Here is a 22978-nt window from a genome sequence, read left to right as displayed (position 1 = left end):
CTATAAAATATACTACACCCCTAATGATATAGTGAAGTCTGGTTACATTCTAGGATCTCTGACGAATACATAAGAACGTGATTTGACTGGCTGTAACAACGTTTACGGTTGAATTTTCACAGATTCCTTTCTTTGCAAATTGAACGAGTGGAAATACAAAATAAATTGTGCATGCTATATGGACCTTTTTAGGATATGAAAAAGGATTGTATCTAACAAAACAACACTGGGACCCTTTGGATGATAAATCAGAGCAAGATTTAAGAATGTAAGTTCACATTTCATCTTCAGAGGTGAATTTATCAAAACTATCGTGATGAAAAAAGGGTTTTGTTGTTAGGAGCTCTCCTCAAACAATAGCGTGGCATTTTTTCAGCAGTAATTGCTACTGTAAATTGGACAGTGCAGTTACATTAACAAGAATTTAAGCTTTCAGCCGATATAAGACACTTATATGTACCGACATTTGTTGTTTCTCTATAATCTGTGATCGTGACACAAGGCGCTGCATGATTTACAACTGTCCTGTTGACGGGACACCAATCCCTAAGAAGTTTTAAAGAACTTTTACATTAATAAATTCAGCATATTTCACAAACTTTAATAAATGTCATTACTAACAGGCTGAAATAACGTAATGTCAGACAGGTTGAACTCTAGTTGAAATAACGTCATGACTTGAAATGTAGTTGATGTCAATATAGACAACTTGAAATAACATACAAACATAATGCACTTTAACACATTTACAAGTCATGGTTCTGAAAGTTTAGAGGACCACAGTGTATCAAAGACACAGCAACATCCAACAATCACATTACACTGACTTTAGATCCATTCAAGAATCAACCCCGCTGGCTCTGAATAAGTAGAAGGATGGGAATGAAACTCTGTAACATCTTACATTTGTGTGAATTGCCATTTTTTATTGTGTTGGCTAAAGCATTGTACAGAAAATAAAATGCACAAAATAAGTAATAAGTAATACTTCTGGTGAAGAGCACCATAGCTGACGATAGACCTTGAGTGGAGTTCCTCTTTAAGGGAAATTTACATATGGAAATATAACACACATTTAATATCAGGTGGAATAGGTACATTTTTGAGGTATGACGTGAATAAGGCAATGGTAAAGAAATGTATTTATTTCAGGGAAACTGAAAATGGGAATCCAATTTGAGGATGTAAGAGAGGATAAGTTTCAATCTTTAGCCTCAAAATTGACCTCACCTTCAGCTGATTCCCAGAAAGACCTCCCAAAGTGGCTTCATTCAGATTGGTTGAGCAAACCATTGTAAAGAAATGCTTCTAAACCTCTGAGTGATGCTTTCGATATGAAAGTGTTCATCAAAGCCTGAGCTGGTTGTTTCAGGAGCAGTGTGAAAATAGATGATGCTTCTGTGTGGGAAGGCATGTTATTTTCGGTCACCCCAGGCAATCGCAGTGGCCAACATCCTCTACGTAACGATACGCCAATGTGGCACCTTAACCCCCCAACAGTCAGAACAGTCCCCTCCCCCAACATTGTGGTTTGTGGTTGAGAGGCCGCTTGCTCTGCCTTTTAACCTGAGAAAGAACGAGAGTATGCTGACATTTCTCTCCCCACAGTTACATTTACAAGAAAAGTAACTGAAACAGGTTTGAGGACGTCTGCATGGAACAGTGTTAACAGTCCAGCAAACCCAAGTCTCCTTGGCTATACGCAGACGGATCAACCCTGGATAACCACCTGTTTGGACACTTTACACACTAACTCCCTCAAGGGGTTGTTGAGGTGATGGAGGCAAAGGAACACTGGTTCCTGCCAGGGTTTCTGGTTCTTGCTATGGTAATAGCTCAAGGTACGATTATATTTCTCTCTACTCAGCGGCTTTCAATGGCTCTTGGCTCAGCATCAGTTCTGTTCAGCTTATCTCTGTAGTGATACCCTTGTCATACTGCCAAAACCATAAGAGAACGCTAAGACGCATTTACTGTGATCAAGGTGGGACAATGCGGAAGCTTTTGGTTAGCTTGTGACAGCGCTGCTACTGTAAATGATCTGTACAGAACTACAGATGAAATATGTGTAGAATTTATTTCACACTGATAGAAATATAATTGTAACTATCTAATATTTGAAATACTCATTTGGGGATGCTTATGCAAAGTAACATCTAATATGATATAATAATTAATAGCATATTATATTCATAATATACAGTGCCCTCCATAATTATTGGGACAGTGAAGCATTTTTTCATCTTTTGGGTCTTCAAAAGTTTGGATTTGAAATCGAACAATGACTGAGGTTAAAGTGCAGACTGTCAGCTTTAATTTGAGGGTATTTTCATCCATATCATGTGAACCATTAAGAAATTATAGAACTTTTTGGACATACTCTACAAACCTGTTGGATGCATTTGCTGTTTGTTTGGTTGTGTTTCAGATAATTATGTGCCCAATAGAAATGAATGGTAAATAAAGTACTGTGTCATTTTGGAGTCACTTTTATTGTAAATAAGAATAGAATATGTTTCTAAACACTTCTACATTCATGTGGATTTTACCATGATTAATGATAGTCCTGAATGAATCATAAATAATGAGGAGTGAGAAAATTACAGACGCACAAATATCATATCTCACCATTTCAATAACGGGAGGTTAGCATTTTGGGGGTATGATATTTGTGCGTTTAACGTTCTCACTCATCATTATTCACGATTCATTCAGGACTATCTGTAATCATGGTAGAAGTGTAGAAGTGTTTAGAAATATATTCTATTCTTATTTACAATAAAATGTGACTCCAAAATGAAACATTATTTACCATTAATTTCTATTGGGGGTCTATGTCCAAAAAGTGATGTAATTTCTAAATGGTTCACACGATATCAATCAAAATACCCTCAAATTAAAGCTGACAATCTGCACTTTAACCTCAGTCATTGTATAATTTCAAATATAAAGTGCTGAAATACAGACCCAAAAATAACAAAACATGCTTCACTGTCCCAATAATTACGGAAGGGATATTCAGTTTAACTCGACCCTCTCTGGTGAGAGCAAATAAGTTGAATACATACTACTGAAAAGGACAGCAACTCATATAATTTTTCTCTTCATTTAAACACTCTTTTTACATTTCTTAATAAAGGGACAACTAGTAAATATCTTTCTAGTCCTCAATGCTACAAGAAAACTGAAAAAGCTACCACCTATACATGTGAATGGATGAAGTCTGGGTCTATGCAAAATGCCACCTATGAGCTTTTTTACAAGTAAGTTAACTAGCTATGCATGTTTGTGCACTTTCCATATGTTACACAGACAGAGACCTCAAACTCAGAGTGTTATTAGTATGCCTCCATGAACCTGGCAGGATCCACTTTGCTATTTCAGTGCATTCGGAAAGTATTCAGACCCCTTGACTTTTTCCACATTTTGTTACGTTACAGCCTTATTCTAAAATGTATTAAATCATTTTTGTCCTCACCAATCTACACACAACACCCTATAATGACAAAGTGAATTTATTTTTAAAAAAAATTTATGTTAGCAAATTTACAAAAAATAAAAAACAGAAATACCTTATTTACATAAGTATTCAGACCCTTTGCTATGAGACTCGAAATTGAGCTCAGGTGCATCCTGTTTTCATTGATCATCCTTGAGATGTCTCTACAACTTGGAGTCCACCTATGGTGAATTCAATTGATTAGACATGATTTGGAAAGGCACACACCTGTCTATATAAAAGGTCCCACAGTTGATAGTGCATGTCAGAGCAAAAACCAAGCCATGAGGTCAAAGGAATTCTCCATACAGGATTTTGTCGAGGCACAGGTCTGGGGAAGGGTAACAAAAAATGTCTGCAGCATTGAAGGTCCCGAAGAATAGTGGCCTCTATCATTCTTAAATGGAAGAAAGTTGGAACCACCAAGACTCTTCCTAGAGCTGGCCGCCCAGCCAAACTGAACAATTGGGGAGAAGGGTCTTAGTCAGGGAGTTGACCAAGAACCCGATGGTCAATCGGACAGAGCTCCAGAGTTCCTCTGTGGAGATGAGAAAACCTTCCAGAAGGACAACTCTGCAGCACTCTACCAAACAGGCCTTTATGGTAGAGTGGCCAGACGGAAGCCACTTCTCAGTAAAAGGCACATGACTGCTCACTTGGAGTTTGCCAAAAGGCACCTAAAGGACTCTCAGACCATGAGAAACAAGATTTTCTGGTGTGATGAAACCAAGATTGAACTATTTGGCCTGTATGCCAAGCATCACATCTGGAGGTGACGCATGGTGGTGGCAGCATCATGCTGTGGGGATGTTTTTCAGCGGCAGGGACTGGGAGACTAGTTAGGATTGAGGAAAAGATCAATGGAGCAAAGTACAGAGAGATCCTTGATGAAAACCTGCTCAGGACCTCAGACTGGGGTGAAGGTTCACCTTCCAACAGGACAACGACCCTAAGCATACAGCTAAGACAACGTAGGAGTGGCTTTGGGACAAGTCTCTGAATGTCCTTGAGTGGCCCAGCCAGAGCCTGGACTTAAACATCTCTGGAGATACCTGAACATAGCTGTGAAGCGACACTCTCCATCCAACCTGACAGGGCTTGAGAGTATCTGCAGTGAAGAATGGGAGAAACTCCCTAAATACAGGTGTGTCAAGCTTGTAGCATCATACCCAAGAAGAGTTGATGCTGTAATCGCTGCCAAAAGGTGCTCCAACAAAGTACTGTGATATTCGTTTTATATTTATACATTTCTAAAAACCTGTTTTTGCTTTGTCATTATGGGGTGTTGTGCGTAGATTGATGAAAAATAACAATTTAATCAATTTTAGAATAAGGCTGTAGCTTAACAACATGTGGAAAAAGTCTAGGGGTCTGAATACTTCCCGAATGCACTGTATGTCAGAGACCTCTGACTTAGCATTAAGTAACTATGACAACAAGTGTTGTGAAATGTGAGTGTGTGTGCACGTTATGTGGACTGGTAGATAAAGCAAGGCTGACAGTTTGAAGACAGTTAATCCTCAAGCACAAGGCACAATAAACTGTAGTATATCCCCAATCAATAAACTTTTAATCCTTTTCTGTTTCTGAAATGCATATATTATTATTTGACTCTGCTGGTCATCTATGAACGTTTGAACATCTTGGCCATGTACTGTTATAATCTCCACCCAGCACAGCCAGAAGAGGACTGGCCACCCCTCAGAGCCTGGTTCCTCTCTAGGTTTCTTCCTAGGTTCTGGCCTTTCTAGGGAGTTTTTCCTAGCTACCGTGCCTCTACACCTGCATTGCTTGCTGTTTGGGGTTTTAGGCTGGGTTTCTGTATAGCACTTTGTGAAATCGGCTGATGTAAAAAGGGCTTTATTAATACATTTGATATATCTGTTTAGTGTGTGTGTACCAAATGTTGCTGTCATCCTTAATGTTTACAGGCGCTCCAATTCTGCAGAAAAAAAAAAATCATTGGGCAAAAATCAGCAGAGCTATATCTTTGTGAATGATGATAAAGTGCTCGAAAAAGTGCCCGTGGATCTATGGGTGGTTGCTTATATGGGCAACCAGAGCTGCAAGTCACTCAATACCTCTGTTCGACTTAATGAAAGTGGTAAAAAAAACTTTTTTTATTCACAAGATTCTTTTTTTCTATGTAAAATACAGGCTAAGTAATACAAAATGCAGACACAGTCAAAACACGTCTTCCAGATAGCCTTTGGTGCCTGGTTGACTTTCCTACCCCCAATGTCTTTCCAGTAGCCCTATGTGATCTGTCCTGTTTCATCTGGTCCTTTTAATTGCACTACTGACTGATGCACTTGATTTTATGATTTGATGTACTGCACTAGATTCTATGTAGGCCTACTTTTAATGTAAAATGTCATTGAGTGTCCTGAAAGGCATCTGCCAAATAAAAAGTATTATTATTATTAAGAATCCACAAAGGACTTCACATGAATAACCATGGTATGATTTTAATCCCAAGAGTCATATTGTAATCCTTGTTAAGGTATAACGTTTTGTTATTTCCCTGCAGTTAAGTATGAAGCGCCCCAAACTACATCTATGTCAAGATCCTCAAGTAATCTTACCCTCAGCTGGGTTAACAAGGAAGGTAATAAAGGCCGTGCTCAAAGTGAACATTTTCCAAGATTCAAGAGTTTATAAGAGATCAGATGGTATGATGTGTTACATTTCAAGTAACACCAGAGAAGAGGCTAGAAGTCAAATAAAAATGTAGTCGTAAAAAAATGCAAACAATTCTGAAAGGACACTTTTGTCATAGAAGTGAAAAATCACATGCCGGAAGATGTTGTATTAGAGGTCAAGTTCAGAAGATTAGAGAAAACCTCAGGGATATGGGTGAGATCTCTTCTTTTCCTTGCAACAATGCTTCCATTCATTGTTTTCTTATTTTCTGATGATTAGTATTTTGCCTTAATTAATTTAACATTTTCTCTGTTGGTCTAGAACACAACTGAAACAGAAGTCAAACAAGGTGAGCTATTTTCAGTTTCACTTTAAGCTCTTTTGAGAAATAAGCAGCCCTTTCTGGCATATCCCAAACACAGTAGAGCGACAACGCCTCATTATAATGTTCATTTGGGTCTGAATAAAATTCAGTGTTCGAACAGTGCAAAACTATCACTAGAGTGAGACTGTAAACCTGTGTTTGTCTGTACAGCCATGGTCACTCTGGAGAATCTCCAGAACCAATACATGTACCAACTGCAGGTCAGACAAAAGTCCAAGCATGTCAAACGTCCCCTGTGGAGCGACTGGACTCCAATCTTGGACGTTCCCACTGGTGAGCAATGGATATTTTAATGTAACACTCTTTGCAGCCGCCTACAGTCCAACTCATCAGGTTTAAGAGCAATACTATTTGAAATCAGTCAATTCTGTTCTTACATATATAGGCCTACTGCAGTAGATGATGATTGGAAATAATGTCCAGTTCTTCAATTCATGAATTTCATTTTAATCTTCTATATTGTCTGAATTTTGAATTGACTGACTCTGCCCCAAGATAGAGACACGTTCCTGGCTTACCATTTCTGGTTGTAACTGTAATTTTGTTGCAGAAATCAAAAATCCCACAGAGGTTAAGTGGACAGTGGAGGATTTTAACAACGGTACCCGACTACTCAAGCTAACTTGGGGTGTAAGTTACAGAATGTTACACAGCGTTGAAAATTAATCAACATTCTAGAATCTGCTGATTACAATTAGGCTCAAATTGTGTTTTAAACAGTTGCATAACTTAATTTGTACCCCTGTGTCTTCCAGACACCACCTTATCCAGTCTCTGTGGGACAGGTGTATTACAACCTCTCTCTCCATATTTGGCCTTGCCAACTAAAGCGAAAGAACCACACCAATATCACTACCACTACCACTGAGTTCAGTGTTTATGTGACTTACTCTGCTGTCAGTGGTTACATTTTTGCCTTTAATAAGGTGGGAAAATCATCGCAGACACATATCCTTATCCCAGCAAAAAATCTTACATATCCCAGGAAGTGTAAGTATGTGTGTGCGTTTGTGTGTGTGCGCTCTTTTGTGTGCGCGTTTGTGTGTTTGTGCTTTTGCTTCATTTACTTCTACACAGTGATGTTCATTCCTTAAATCAACATTTTGTTATTTCATTTCCAATTAGCTTGGCCTGATGACAAACTCATCCCACGCAAGTATACCCCTCGCCTTAAAAATTCCTGCCTGGAATGGTACAAGCTAACAGACGGAGAAACACAACCAGCCAAAGTGAATATATCAAAAGTGATGAATGGAACAGTGGAGGAAACACTCAAATCTATCAGACAAAGTAAGGGGGAACTTCACGAAAAGTATATATTTTTTAAGAATAAGAAATGTCTGTGTTCGGCTTACCGTGATATACCAAGATATACAGTTGGTACAGTATATCTCTTGAACTGAAGATAATGTCTGGTTTTGATTTTTAGAGATGGACGACTATGTACGTTACTTTTACCTCGTTCACAAACAAACTGATGGAAAGCCACAAACAACAGAAATGCGACTCATGTATAAAAAAGAGGGTGGTAAGCAAAGCTCATATAAAAAAATCTGACTGTCACAGCAATGCTAGATGATGTAGTTCTTTACTACAAAATACTGTATACAGTATTTAACAGGAATATATTTTTTCAGCAGCTAGTAAGGCACCTGAGAATTTCACTGTTAATGTAACAACCAACTCTGCAATGCTGCATTGGAAACCTATTCCTGTGCAAGACCAGCAAGGCTTCCTTACACACTATGAAGTCTGCTACACAAGAAGCCAAAATGATGGGACCCACATTGAAATAAAAAGTAAAGTTATTCTCCTAACTAGATGAGTAAATTCTCTGTGGTGAACATGTGTAATTGTGCAATTAATTAATTAAAATACTGTTTACAGCACCAGTCAAAAGTTTGGACACATCTACTCATTCAAGGTTCTCTTTATTTTTTACTATTTTCTACATTGTAGAATAATAGTGAAGACTTCCAAACTATGAAATAACACACACATGGAATCATGTAGTAAACAAAAAAGTTTTAAACAAATCAAAATATGTTGTATTTTAGATTAGTCAAATTAGCCACCCTGTGTCTTGATGACAGTTTTGCACACTCTTGGCATTCTCTCAACCAGCTTCGCCTGGAATGCTTTTCCAATGGTCTTGAAGGAGTTCCCACATATGCTGAGCACTTGTTGGCTACTTTTCCTTCACTCTGCGGTCCAACTCATTCCAAACCATCTCAATTGGGTTGAGGTTTGGTGATTGTGGAGGCCAGGTCATCTGATGCAGCACTCCCTCACTCTCCTTCTTTGTCAAACAGCTCTTACACAGCCTGGAGGTGTATTGGGTCATTGTCCTGTTGAAAAATAAATGATAGTGGGACTAAGTGCAAATCAGATGGGATGGCATATTGCTGCAGACTGCTGTGGTAGCCATGCTGGTTAAGTGTGCCTTGAATTCTAAATACATCACTGACAGTGTCACCAGCAAAGCACCCCCACACCATCACACCTCCTCCTCTATGCTTCACGGTGGGAACCACACATGCGGAGATCATCTGTTCACCTACTCTGCGTCTCACAAAGACACGGCGGTTGGAAGCAAAACTCTAAAATTTGGACTCATCAGACCAAAGGACAGATTTCCACCGGTCTAATGTCCATGGCTCGTGTTCCTTGGCCCAAGCAAGTCTCTTCTTCTTATTGGTGTCCTTTAAAAGTGGTTTCTTTGCAACAATTCAACCATGAAGGCCTAATTCACGCAGTCTCCTCTGAACAGTTGATGTTGGGATGTGTCTGCTACTTGAACTCTGTGAAGCATTTATTTGGGCTGCAATCATTAGAGTTATCTGCAGCAGAGGTAACTCTTGGGTCTTCCATTCCTGTGGCAGTCCTCATGAGAGCCAGTTTCATCATAGCGCTTGATGGTTTTTGTGACTGCACTTGAAGAAACGTTCAAAGTTCTTGCCATTTTCCTAATTGACTCACCTTCATGTCTTAAAATAATGATTGATTGTCATTTCTCTTTGCTTATTTGACCTGTTCTTGCCATAATATGGACTTGGTATTTTACCAAATAGGGCTATCTTCTGTATACCACACCTACCTTGTCACAACACAACTGATTGGCTCAAACGCATTAAGAAGGAAAGAAATTCCACAAATTAACTTTTAACAAGGCACACCTGTTAATTGAAATGCATTCCAGGTGACTACCTCATGAAGCTGGTTGAGAGAATGCCAAGAGTGTGCAAAGCTGTCATCAAGGCAAAGGGTGGCTCCTTTGAATAATCTCAAATATAAAATATATTTGTTTAACACTTTTTTGCTTACTACATGATTCCATGTGTTATTTCATAGTTGATGTCGTCACTATTATTCTACAATGTAGAAAATAGTAAAAAATAAAGAAAAACCCTTGAATGAGTAGGTTTGTCCAAACTTTGACATATAAATATTAATATCACATTTCTGTCTCTTATCAGAGTGTCACAACATTTCAACATCAAAAACAGAGTACCTTATTCAAAACCTGACACCTGAGTGCGAATACAATATCTATCTTGCTGGAGTAACAGCTGCAGGCTCAGGACGAAATATATCTATCCATATCTTGACAAAGTCTCAACACAAGTCCATTACTGATATGAATCGGGAAGGTAGGAATGATTTTTATGGCACAGACTATAATAGACCAGAGAACAATCAAAACGTTCAAACTATTTTGAAATTGAGAGTACATACATTCATGTTATGATTGTTATTTTTTTTCAGTCGCGATTTTTACTATTCAAATGATTGACATGTGGATGCTGCCTGGATTATGTGTTCATACAGACTCAAGATGCTTAACACTAACAACTCACCAACAGAAAATAATATAATTATCTTCTTTATCTTCTCCAATAAGGTTGGATGACAGCTGGCATAATTGTTTTAATTGCAATATTAATAACAATATGCTTATTTATCATCAAGAGGTGAGCTGATATATATATTTTTATAACACTTCTTCAGGACTAGCAAGAAAACCTGGTCTATCCGGGATGAATATTGTTCATTTTATAAAAACATCAACAAAATGTCACACATCATACTAAACAGCATCTTTACCTTTATTCTAACTCTCAGACATAAAAGCAAGATCTTCCCACCAATACCACGTCCTATGGTCGCAGAGTCCAAGAATTATCGAGCGAGTACTCAGGTAAGATCCAATTAACAATTTACATATTTAGGATTGTATTCTGACTTTTCTGTACAGAACTCCACATTTTCCATAAATATAAAAAAGTTTGGACTGTGTTAGTGTCAGAATACATGCATCACATTATTGATACAAAACAGAATTGAAAGTAGACACATCACATGACATGCTTTGTTCTTTTACATAAAATCTAAAATTATAGAGTAATGCTATAGCCACGATTGATGCAAAAAGTAGTGCAATGACTTGAGCCCTGTCAGACTGTCACCATACAAGGTAGGGTTAGTGATTACGGCCAAAGAGGTGCTTATGTCTATGTGAATTGGTGGGAGGAAAGCACCTGCTGAGCAAGCAAAGCACAATCTGAGGAGAAACTGCCTTTCTGCACTCAGTCGCCACAAACTTCCCATGCATTCAACAAACAATATTGCACCCCAAAATGTATTTAACAGCTGGTTTAGAAACTAATGTGAATGAGGTAAACTTTCTTACGTAACAGTTTAAATAAAGATATAGATGTACTATTGTAAAGTGGTTGTTCCACTGGGTATCATAAGGTGAATGCACCAATTTGTAAGTCGCTCTGGATAAGAGCGTCTGCTAAATGACTTAAATGTAAATGTAAATAATGCCTAACTGGTGCGTTATACTTGTAAAGCATAACTAACTTCAACCTTTGTCCAAGTCATGTATTGATACTGTTATCATTGAGACATTTGCCTGACTGTTCAAGTCCCTTCGAACCTGTGCAGCCAGAGTTCTGGTGAGCTTGGGGCATCTCAAGTCAGGTTTGGTCTTGAATTGGAATCACTTGGTCTCAACAGGACATGTATGAGATTAAGGAAGAGGTGCATGAGCTGCAGCTACATGACAAGAGGAGCCCTGAGGAAGCCACTCTCCTGGAGGTGTGTGAAGACGTGAACGAGAAGAGCCTTGGAGACTCCAGCACACCAGATGGAGTCAGTGACCTACTGACCTCTGATTTTAAGGGCCAGGTGTTAAGTCTAGATACCGCCGATCCAAGCCAAGGAGAGATTGACTGTGAGGTCACCATGCTGATGTATAGGAACGGTCTGGTCTTTGATATGAAGGCAGACTCCACCGAGGATGTCGGGACGCCACTGTAGACATCACTGCGGTAGCACTTACTTAAAGACTGTAATTAAAATGCATTATGATGCATTATAAGACTTGTCATAACTTAATCATGTAAGACCCCCTTAACATGGTGTATTGTAGTTTCCAATTGATCCTGAGTAAATAACAGCCATTTTGAGTCAGTTGAGAAACATGACATAATATAATTAAGTAATAAGGCCCGAGGGGATGTGGTATATGGCCAATACCATGGCTAAGAGCTGTTCTTAGGCATAACGCAGCACCCTTAGCCATGGTACATTGGCCATATACCACAAACCCCTGAGGTGCCTTATTGCTATTATAAACTGGTTACTAAGATAATTAGAACAGTAAACAAGTACTTTTGTGTCATACCCGTGGTTTTCAGCCAATCAGCATTCAGGGCTCGAACGACCAGGTTTATAATAACACATTATAAAGGTTCATACATGTTCATAATAACTTATAAAGCATTATATCTGCAGACTTTAAGTAAAGTGTTACCAATACTGCTAGGGCCTGTGACGGTGGCCTGGTTGGGCCGTTTAGCACTTTGCCTGTTCAAATGACCAGGCTAATTCATTAACAGATTATTACTGTAGATATAAATAGTTTGCATTGATGTGAGCGCCTTGAAAAAGTAATTTTTGTATATTATTTTATGTTATAGATGTACCTTGTTAGCAATAAGGACTGTGTTGATTTGTGTTGTCTTCTACAATGTAGAAATGCCTTGGAATAGTACTGAATAATAATGACTTTTATCATTATAAATGTTATATTTAAAGGCCTAAGTGAGTAAGTAAAAACCATACAGGGGTAGTAGACAACAAGTGAAACTGAAGTGTGAACTTCCCTTGTAAGAACCTTTACTCAGTCGGCTAGACAGGAAGTGGTGAGACACAGAACACTGGCCTAAAATCAACCTATGTATGTACGTTACCAGGGTGACAATATTGCTGACTAATTCATGTTTTTTATGGTTGTTAGTGTTTCATCTCGACCTACTTAGAAAATGGAAAATAAAATGTTTCTGATGATGTGTTCACCTTCATAAAAAATATTTGTCTTTTCTTTAAGGCGTAAATTCTGAATTCAGAGAATGGCATGTGTCTCAGAATGAATAGGTGTTAATAGCATATTTAATCTCGTAGACCTCGGTATTTGACCACACATCAGATCAAGATTATATTTATACAGACACTATCTATTGTGGGATAGATTCTGGTCAGATTTGGGTTACTATTGTGAACCACAAACATGGTACATTGAATCACAATGGAATTTTCCTGTTTCCGGTCACAACTTGCAGACTTGTTTACGCTGCTGTGCGTTTTTGTTGCCGATCTTACTTTGATACCTGACGGTTTTTTACTTTTTCATTACCGTATATTTTTACTTTTTCCCTCACTCAACTTTTTTCATTCAACTTTTTCACCCCGGAGGTTTTATCTGGACATGGTTCGTCAGGACTTCAAACAGCCGAAGCTAAGTAACATTAACATGATGCCTTCTAATTGCAGTCGTTGTACTTATAATATACAGGAGAACGATCGCCTTACGGCAAGGATAGCTGTGCTGCAAGCCCAGCTTCAGACGCGATCGTTAGGCAAGGGTAATTTCAGTGTAGGAAAGGATGAAACAGCGTCTGTGCCACCAGTAAGTACAGATAGTAACGTTAGTATAAACCCCCTCGCACGGTCCCCGCAGCCGGACATCTTTCTCATGGCTTCTGGAGGGAAACGCTGTAGGAATGCTCAACCGGTGTCGCTTATTCAGCCGACAGAAACTTTCAACCGGTTCTCCCCATTAAGCGAGTCGGAGTCGGAGGCCGAGACTTCTCTGGTCTCTACTCCTCCCGTTGTGGGGTCTGAGACGCCGACGGCTCCCACCATTAGCTCTGACAAATTGAAAACCCTAGTCATTGGCGACTCCATTACCCGCAGTATTAGACTTAAAACTAATCATCCAGCGATCACACTGTTTACCAGGGGGCAGGGCTACCGACGTTAAGGCTAATCTAAAGACGGTGCTGGCTAAAGCTAAAACTGGCGAGTGTAGAGAGTATAGAGATATTGTTATCCACGTCGGCACCAACGATGTTAGGATGAAACAGTCAGAGGTCACCAAGCGCAACATAGCTTCAGCGTGTAAATCAGCTAGAAAGATGTCGGCATCGATTAATTGTCTCTGGCCCCCTCCCAGTTAGGGGGAGTGATGAGCTCTACAGCAGAGTCTCACAACTCAATCGCTGGTTGAAAACTGTTTTCTGCCCCTCCCAAAAGATAGAATTTGTAGATAATTGGCCCTCTTTCTGGGACTCACCCACAAACAGGACCAAGCCTGGCCTGTTGAGGAGTGACGGACTCCATCCTAGCTGGAGGGGTGCTCTCATCTTATCTACGAACATAGACAGGGCTCTAACTCCTCTAGCTCCACAATGAAATAGGGTGCAGGCCAGGCAGCAGGCTGTTAGCCAGCCTGCCAGCTTAGTGGAGTCTGCCACTAGCACAGTCAGTGTAGTCAGCTCAGCTTTCCCCATTGAGACCGTGTCTGTGCCTCGATCTAGGTTGGGCAAAATTAAAAATGGCGGTGTTCGCTTTAGCAATCTCACTAGTATAAAGACCTCCTCCATTCCTGCCATTATTGAAAGAGATTGTGATACCTCACATCTCAAAATTGGGTTACTTAATGTTAGATCCCTCACTTCCAAGGCAGTTATAGTCAATGAACTAATCACTGATAATAATCTTGATGTGATTGGCCTGACTGAAACATGGCTTAAGCCTGATGAATTTACTGTGTTAAATGAGGCCTCACCCCCAGGTTACATTAGTGACCATACCCCCCGTGCATCCGGCAAAGGCGGAGGTGTTGCTAACATTTACGATAGCAAATTTCAATTTACAAAAAAAAAAACAACAATGACGTTTTCGTCTTTTGAGCTTCTAGTCATGAAATCTATGCAGCCTACTCACTCACTTTTTATAGCTACTGTTTATAGGCCTCCTGGGCCATATGCAGTGTTCCTCACTGAGTTCCCTGAATTCCTATCGGATCTTGTAGTCATAGCAGATAATATTCTAATTTTTGGTGACTTTAACATTCACATGGAAAAGTCCACAGACCCACTCCAAAAGGCTTTCGGAGCCATCATCGACTCAGTGGGTTTTGTCCAACATGTCTCTGGACCTACTCACTGCCACAGTCATACTCTGGACCTAGTTTTGTCCCATGGAATAAATGTTGTGGATCTAAATGTTTTTCCTCATAATCCTGGACTATCGGACCACCATTTTATTACGTTTGCAATTGCAACAAATAATCTGCTCAGACCCCAACCAAGGAGCATTAAAAGTCGTGCTATAAATTCTCAGACAACCCAAAGATTCCTTGATGCCCTTCCAGACTGCCTCTGCCTACCCAAGGACGTCAGAGGACAAAAATCAGTTAACCACCTAACCGAGGAACTCAATTTAACCTTGCGCAATACCCTAGATGCAGTTGCACCCCTAAAAACTAAAAACATCTGTCATAAGAAACTAGCTCCCTGGTATACAGAAAATACACGAGCTCTGAAGCAAGCTTCCAGAAAATTGGAACGGAAATGGCGCCACACCAAACTGGAAGTCTTCCGACTAGCTTGGAAAGACAGTACCGTGCAGTATCGAAGAGCCCTTACTGCTGCTCGATCATCCTATTTTTCCAACTTAATTGAGGAAAATAAGAACAATCCGAAATTTCTTTTTGATACTGTCGCAAAGCTAACTAAAAAGCAGCCTTCGCAAATGGAGGATGGCTTTCACTTCAGCAGTAATAAATTTATGAACTTCTTTGAGGAAAAGATCATGATCATTAGAAAGCAAATTACAGACTCCTCTTTAAATCTGGGTATTCCTCCAAAGCTCCATTGTCCTGAGTCTGCACAACTCTGCCAGGACCTAGGATCAAGGGAGATACTAAAGTGTTTTAGTACTATATCTCTTGACGCAATGATGAAAATAATCATGGCCTCCAAACCCTCAAGCTGCATACTGGACCCTATTCCAACTAAACTACTGAAAGAGCTGCTTCCTGTGCTTGGCCCTCCTATGTTGAACATAATAAACGGCTCTCTATCCACCGGATGTGTACCAAGCTCACTAAAAGTGGCAGTAATAAAGCCTCTCTTGAAAAAGCCGAATCTTGATCCAGAAATTATAAAAAACTATCGGCCTATATCGAATCTTCCATTCCTCTCCAAAATTTTAGAAAAAGCTGTTGCACAGCAACTGACTGCCTTCCTGAAGACAAACAATGTATACGAAACGCTTCAGTCTGGTTTTAGACCCCATCATAGCACTGAGACTGCACTTGTGAAGGTGGTAAATGACCTTTTAATGACGTCAGACCGAGGCTCTGCATCTGTCCTCGTGCTCCTAGATCTTAGTGCCGCTTTTGATACCATCGATCACCACATTCTTTTGGAGAGATTGGAAACCCAAATTGGTCTACATGGACAAGTTCTGGCCTGGTTTAGATCTTATCTGTCGGAAAGATATCAGTTTGTCTCTGTGAATGGTTTGTCCTCTGACAAATCAATTGTAAATTTCGGTGTTCCTCAAGGTTCCGTTTTAGGACCACTATTGTTTTCACTATATATTTTACCTCTTGGGGATGTCATTCGAAAACATAATGTTAAATTTCACTGCTATGCAGACGACACACAGCTGTACATTTCAATGAAACATGGTGAAGCCCCAAAATTGCCCTCGCTAGAAGCCTGTGTTTCAGACATAAAGAAGTGGATGGCTGCAAACTTTCTACTTTTAAACTCGGACAAAACAGAGATGCTTGTTCTAGGTCCCAAGAAACAAAGAGATCTTCTGTTGAATCTGACAATTAATCTGGATGGTTGTACAGTCGTCTCAAATAAAACTGTGAAGGACCTCGGCGTTACTCTGGACCCTGATCTCTCTTTTGAAGAACATATCAAGACTGTTTCAAGGACAGCTTTTTTCCATCTACGTAACATTGCAAAAATCAGAAATTTTCTGTCCAAAAATGACGCAGAAAAATTAATCCATGCTTTTGTTACTTCTAGGCTGGACTACTGCAATGCTCTACTTTCCGGCTACCCGGATAAAGCACTAAATAAACTTCAGTTAGTGCTAAATACGGCTGCTAGAATCCTGACTAGAACCAAAAAATTTGATCATATTACTCCAGTGTTAGCCTCCCTACACTGGCTTCCTGTTAAGGCAAGGGCTGATTTCAAGGTTTTACTGCTAACCTACAAAGCATTACATGGGCTTGCTCCTACCTATCTTTCCGATTTGGTCCTGCCGTACATACCTACACGTACGCTACGGTCACAAGACGCAGGCCTCCTAATTGTCCCTAGAATTTCTAAGCAAACGGCTGGAGGTAGGGCTTTCTCCTATAGAGCTCCATTTTTATGGAATGGTCTGCCTACCAATGTGAGAGACGCAGACTCAGTCTCAACCTTTAAGTCTTTACTGAAGACTTATCTCTTCAGTAGGTCCTATGATTAAGTATAGTCTGGCCCAGGAGTGTGAAGGTGAACGGAAAGGCTGGAGCAACGAACCGCCCTTGCTGTCTCTGCCTTGCCGGTTCCCCTCTTTCCACTGGGATTCTCTGCCTCTAACCCTTTTACAGAGGCTGAGTCACTGGCCTACTGGTGTTCTTCCATGCCGTCCATGGGAGGGGTGCGTCACTTGAGTGGGTTGAGTCACTGACGTGGTCTTCCTGTCTGGGTTGGCGCCCCCCCCCCCCCCCTTGGGTTGTGCCATGGCGGAGATCGTTGTGGGCTATACTCGGCCTTGTCTTAGGACGGTAAGTTGGTGGTTGGAGACATCCCTCTAGTGGTGTGGGGGCTGTGCTTTGGCAAAGTGGGTGGGGTTATATCCTGCCTGTTTGGCCCTGTCCGGGGGTATCATCGGATGGGGCCACAGTGTCTTCTGATCCCTCCTGTCTCAGCCTCCAGTATTTATGCTGCAGTAGTTTATGTGTCGGGGGGCTAGGGTCAGTCTGTTACATCTGGAGTATTTCTCTTGTCTTATCCGGTGTCCTGTGTGTATTTAAATATGCTCTCTCTAATTCTCTCTTTCTCTCTTTCTGTCTTTCTCTCGGAGGACCTGAGCCCTAGGACCATGCCTCAGGACTACCTGGTATGATGACTCCTTGCTGTCCCCAGTCCACCTGGCCGTGCTGCTGCTCCAGTTTCAACTGTTCTGCCTGCGGCTATGGAACCCTGACCTGTTCACCGGACGTGCTTGTTGCACCCTCGACAACTACTATGATTATTATTATTTGACCATGCTGGTCATTTATGAACATTTTAACATTTTAACATTTTGACCATGTTCTGTTATAATATCCACCCTGCACAGCCAGAAGAGGACTGGCCACCCCTCATAGCCTGGTTCCTCTCTAGGTTTCTTCCTAGGTTTTTGGCCTTTCTAGGGAGTTTTTCCTAGGGAGTTTTTCCTAGCCACCGTGCTTCTTTCACATGCTTTGCTTGCTGTTTGGGGTTTTAGGCTGGGTTTCTGTACAGCACTTTGAGAATATCAGCTGATGTACGAAGGGCTATATAAAAATAAATTTGAAAATTTGAATCTAACCATAATGTTCACAAAAGATAAGGCAAAAAGCATCACAATCATTAACATTATGACAACGCGTAATGTATTTGAACTACTGGTATATTCATTGCCACTAGAGGGACCCATAGTATTATCAAATTGCAAACTTGAACCACAACAAGATCAGAAATGATTTTGAAATAAATAGTTACTGGGTTTTGATTGTGGATGTCTGGATGTGTACAGATGGACATAGTTGTGTGGAGAACAAAATGTAATTATATTCTGTTCATTCACTTTTTTCAGGTTTGATAGTAATCTGTCCACATACAGACAGTGTCTATCAAGTTCAAGTATATTTTGTCACATGTACAGTAGTGAAATGCATAACTTGCACACCCGACCCAACAGTCAATACAAAAAAGGATAGGATAGGTAATAATCAAATAAATAAAAACCACGAGAAAAAAGAGAGGAAGCCATATTCAGGGTCAGTGTACAGGGATATTGGAGTATTGAGGTAGATGTAAATATGTAGGCAGGCATTAGGAGAAAGTGACTGGTAACAGCATTAATAATAATAACAATAGTAAACAGCATAGCAGCAGCATAAGTGGTGGGTGGGTGTCTACGTGAGTGTGAGTGTCTGGGTGAGTGTGTCTACGTGAGTGTGAGTGTGTGGGTGAGTGTGTCTACATGAGTGTGTCTATGTAAGTGTGAGGTGTGGGTGAGTGTGTCTACGTGAGTGTGAGGTGTGGGTGAGTGTGTCTACGTGAGTGTGAGGTGTGGGTGAGTGTGTCTACGTGAGTGTGAGGTGTGGGTGAGTGTGTCTACGTGAGTGCGAGTGTGTGGGTGAGTGTGTCTATGTAAGTGCGAGTGTGTGGGTGAGTGTGTCTTTGTGAGTGCGAGTGTGTGGGTGAGTGTGTCTATGTGAGTGCGAGTGTGTGGGTGAGTGTCTATATGTAAGTGCGAGTGTGTGGGTGAGTGTGTCTATGTGAGTATGTGGGTGAGTGTGTCTATGTGAGTGTGTGGGTGAGTGTGTTTATGTGAGTGTGTGGGTGAATGTGTCTATGTGAGTGTGTGGGTGAGTGTGTCTATGTGAGTGTGTGGGTGAGTGTGTCTATGTGAGTGTGTGGGTGAGTGTGTCTATGTGAGTGTGTGGGTGAGTGTGTCTATGTGAGTGTGTCTATGTAAGTGTCTATGTGAGTGCGAGTGTGCGGGTGAGTGTGTCTATGTAAGTGTGAGTGTGTCTATGTGAGTGTGTGGGTGAGTGTGTCTATGTGAGTGTGTGGGTGAGTGTGTCTATGTGAGTGTGTCTATGTGAGTGTGTGGGTGAGTGTCTATGTGAGTGTGAGGGTGAGTGTGTCTATGTGAGTGTGAGTGAGTGTGTGGGTGAGTGTGAGTGAGTGAGTGGGTGAGTGTGTGTGTGTATGTGAGTGAGTGTGTGTGGGTGAGTGTGTGTGTCTATGAGTGCGAGTGTGTGGGTGAGTGTGTCTATGTGAGTGTGAGTGTGTGGGTGAGTGTGTCTATGTAAGTGTGAGTGTGTCTATGTGAGTGAGAGTGTGTGGGTGAGTGTGTCTATGTGAGTGAGAGTGTGAGTGAGAGTGTGTGGGTGAGTGTCTCTATGTGAGTGTGTCTATGTGAGTGTGAGTGTGTGGGTGAGTGTCTCTGTGAGTGTGAGTGTGTGGGTGAGTGTCTATGTAAGTGTGTGGGTGAGTGTGTCTATGCGAGTGTGAGTGTGTGGGTGAGTGTGTCTATGTAAGTGTGAGTGTGTCTACGTGAGTGAGAGTGTGTGGGTGAGTGTGTCTATGAAAGTGTGAGTGTGTCTATGTGAGTGTGTGGGTGAGTGTCTATGTAAGTGTGAGTGTGTCTACGTGAGTGTGTGGGTGAGTGTCTATGTAAGTGTGAGTGTGTGGGTGAGTGTCTATGTAAGTGTGAGTGTGTGTGTGGGTGAGTGTGTCTACATGAGTGTGTGGGTGAGTGTCTATGTAAGTGTGAGTGTGTGGGTGAGTGTGTCTACGTGAGTGTGAGGGTGAGTGCAAGAGTGTCAGTGTAAGAGTAATATGTGGATGGATATACATGTAAACAGGGCTGAAAAGTGACTGGTAACAGGAATATATAAATACTTATGGTAATATACTAATGGTAAAATATACATGTAAACAGGAGTAATAGTGACCTGTAGCAGGATGAATAGATAGATACTAATGGTAATATACTGTATACATGTAAACATGAGTAATAGTGACCAGTAGCAGGATGAATAGATAGATACTAATGGTAATATACTGTATACATGTAAACAGGAGTAATAGTGACCAGTAGCAGGATGAATAGATAGATACTAATGGTAATATACTGTATACATGTAAACATGAGTAATAGTGACCAGTAGCAGGATGAATAGATAGATACTAATGGTAATATACTGTATACATGTAAACATGAGTAATAGTGACCAGTAGCAGGATGAATAGATAGATACTAATGGTAATATACTGTATACATGTAAACATGAGTAATAGTGACCAGTAGCAGGATGAATAGATAGATACTAATGGTAATATACTGTATACATGTAAACAGGAGTAATAGTGACCAGTAGCAGGATGAATAGATAGATACTAATGGTAATATACTGTATACATGTAAACAGGAGTAATAGTGACCTGTAGCAGGATGAATAGATAGATACTAATGGTAATATACTGTATACATGTAAACATGAGTAATAGTGACCTGTAGCAGGATGAATAGATAGATACTAATGGTAATATACTGTATACATGTAAACAGGAGTAATAGTGACCAGTAGCAGGATGAATAGATAGATACTAATGGTCATGGCAATCAATAGTCAATGAACAACAGTGTAGTGGTAGTAATAAGTCTAATCAATAATCATTTAGTCTTATGACCAGGGGATAGAAGCCGTTTGGGAGTCTGTTGGTCTGAGCCTTGGTGCACTGGTACAGCCTGCCGGACAGGAGCATGGAGAACAATCCATGTCTCAGTGGGCTGGAGTCTTGGAAATGTTTCTGGTCTTTCTCAGACACCCCCTAGCATGTACGTGCTGGATGGCTGTGAGCCCACCCCCTGTGAGCCCATCCCCACCACCCTCTGTAGGGCTTTTCGGTTGAAGGCAGTGCAGTTGTCATACCAGACAGTGATACAACAAGTCAGGATGCTCTCGATGGTGCAGCTGTAAAAGTTCCTAAGGATCTTAGGGGCCCTGCCAAATCGTTTCAGCCTCCTGAGGGAGAAAAGGCACTGCCGTATCATACTAGAATATAAATGTGACAAAGAAAAGAGTCATGTCAGAAGAAAGTAACCATTGTCACATCTGCTCCTGCAACGCCCTCTACTGCTCATCCTGTGTCTCCTTGACCTGCTGCCACTCCCCCAGTACGCTCTCCCCCTCCCTCTCTCTCTCTGTGTGTGTGTGATTGTGTGGGCAGAGACAGGTGTGCTGGAGTTAGAGCAGATCCCCCCACCAGCTGCAACCTGTTCCATAATCAAGACCTCTACAAATACTCAGCCCTGCCACTTCCACGCTGCCAGATTGTAATCGCTGCTCAGTCAGTCTACGCTTCTAGCCATTTGTTACTATTCTGATCCTGTTGTGCCCGTTTTCCTTGCCTGACGCTATTTTCCTCTCCGCTACAGTTCTCCACTCTGACTCTGGTCCCTGTCTCCAGTCCCATGTCTCATCATCCTACTACTCTGTCCTGGATTCCCCACTCTACTACTCCCTTGGATTCCCCTCCGGACCTGCTTACCCTGTTTCAACCCCTCTCGCTTCAGCCTCCGCACCTGGTTTCCAGCAACCCGCCCGAGCTTCCCCTGACCTGTACTCCATCTCCCCCGTGTTTCAATTAATACCTTGGTTACTTCCTCCCAGTCTCCTCATCTGAGTCTGCTCTTGGGTTCCACTCTGCGTAACATCCATCATGTATAGATATTTTAGACAGAGTCAGAATACATGAATACAAAGACTAAACAATTTCACAGAATATTTGCAATGACTGTTCATATGATACCTAATTCAATTTTCTTTCTAAAGTACCAGAGTTTGAACACAGAGGACAGGCCTATACACTTGGTAAAATGTATATTCTGTCAAGGCCTGATTTCTTAATGATTGCATCACAATGATCCATGTCATTCATAGATATAGAAAGACAATCTGTTTCGAGGAGTGGGCCTTCTGAGCCTGTCCGGTGTCTACCATCAATCACAAAATGAGCCAGCATGGAGTTGGGGAACCCAAAAACCACCTGGCTTAAGCAACTGGTGAGGACAAGTTATTTGAACAAATGTATGATCATTAATGTTGAAACACATTAAATAATCTTCCCTATGGTTCTGTCTAAGTATTTTGTTTTTTTAATGTAGGGCCTGCAGAAATAGTTTTAGAGCCACTCATCCTCGGTCAAGGTGGGAAAGGAAGGTGAAGGAGAGGTGATTGAGAAGTGGGAGTGAGGCTTAGGCTACATCGAAACAAGAAATGATATGATGCCTACTGTTTTACCTCAACAACTTGGCCTACA

At 41.0% G+C, this 22978-nt stretch overlaps 1 protein-coding gene across 1 annotated transcript; it reads left to right on the top strand.

Moving 5' to 3' along the window:
- The first annotated feature begins 1478 nt into the window (after positions 1-1478).
- Positions 1479-22790, top strand: LOC106573901 (interleukin-6 receptor subunit beta). The gene is made up of 16 exons (XM_014149346.3): positions 1479-1841; positions 3140-3263; positions 5431-5603; positions 6030-6107; positions 6279-6355; positions 6464-6491; positions 6678-6800; positions 7078-7157; positions 7283-7517; positions 7653-7817; positions 7957-8055; positions 8165-8326; positions 10004-10177; positions 10429-10498; positions 10650-10725; positions 11550-22790. The coding sequence occupies exons 1-16, from the start codon at positions 1778-1780 to the stop codon at positions 11850-11852; spliced, it is 2031 nt and encodes a 676-aa protein (XP_014004821.1). The 5' UTR covers positions 1479-1777; the 3' UTR covers positions 11853-22790.
- The last annotated feature ends 188 nt before the right edge of the window (positions 22791-22978 follow it).

This window comes from Salmo salar, chromosome 16, assembly GCF_965601325.2.
Source record: "Salmo salar chromosome 16, fSalSal1, whole genome shotgun sequence".
In the NCBI taxonomy this organism is placed as follows: Eukaryota; Metazoa; Chordata; class Actinopteri; order Salmoniformes; family Salmonidae; genus Salmo; species Salmo salar.
Note: the sequence above shows the minus strand (reverse complement) of the source record. Positions and strands in the feature narration are given on the sequence as shown.

Coding starts and splice junctions, on each gene's coding strand:
- LOC106573901 (XM_014149346.3), top strand. CDS start 1,778: ATGGAGGCAAAGGAACACTGGTTCCTGCCAGGGTTTCTGGTTCTTGCT. Junction 7,518..7,652: donor TCTTACATATCCCAGGAAGT/GTAAGTATGTGT, acceptor ATTTCCAATTAG/CTTGGCCTGATGACAAACTC. Junction 10,499..10,649: donor TGCTTATTTATCATCAAGAG/GTGAGCTGATAT, acceptor TCTAACTCTCAG/ACATAAAAGCAAGATCTTCC.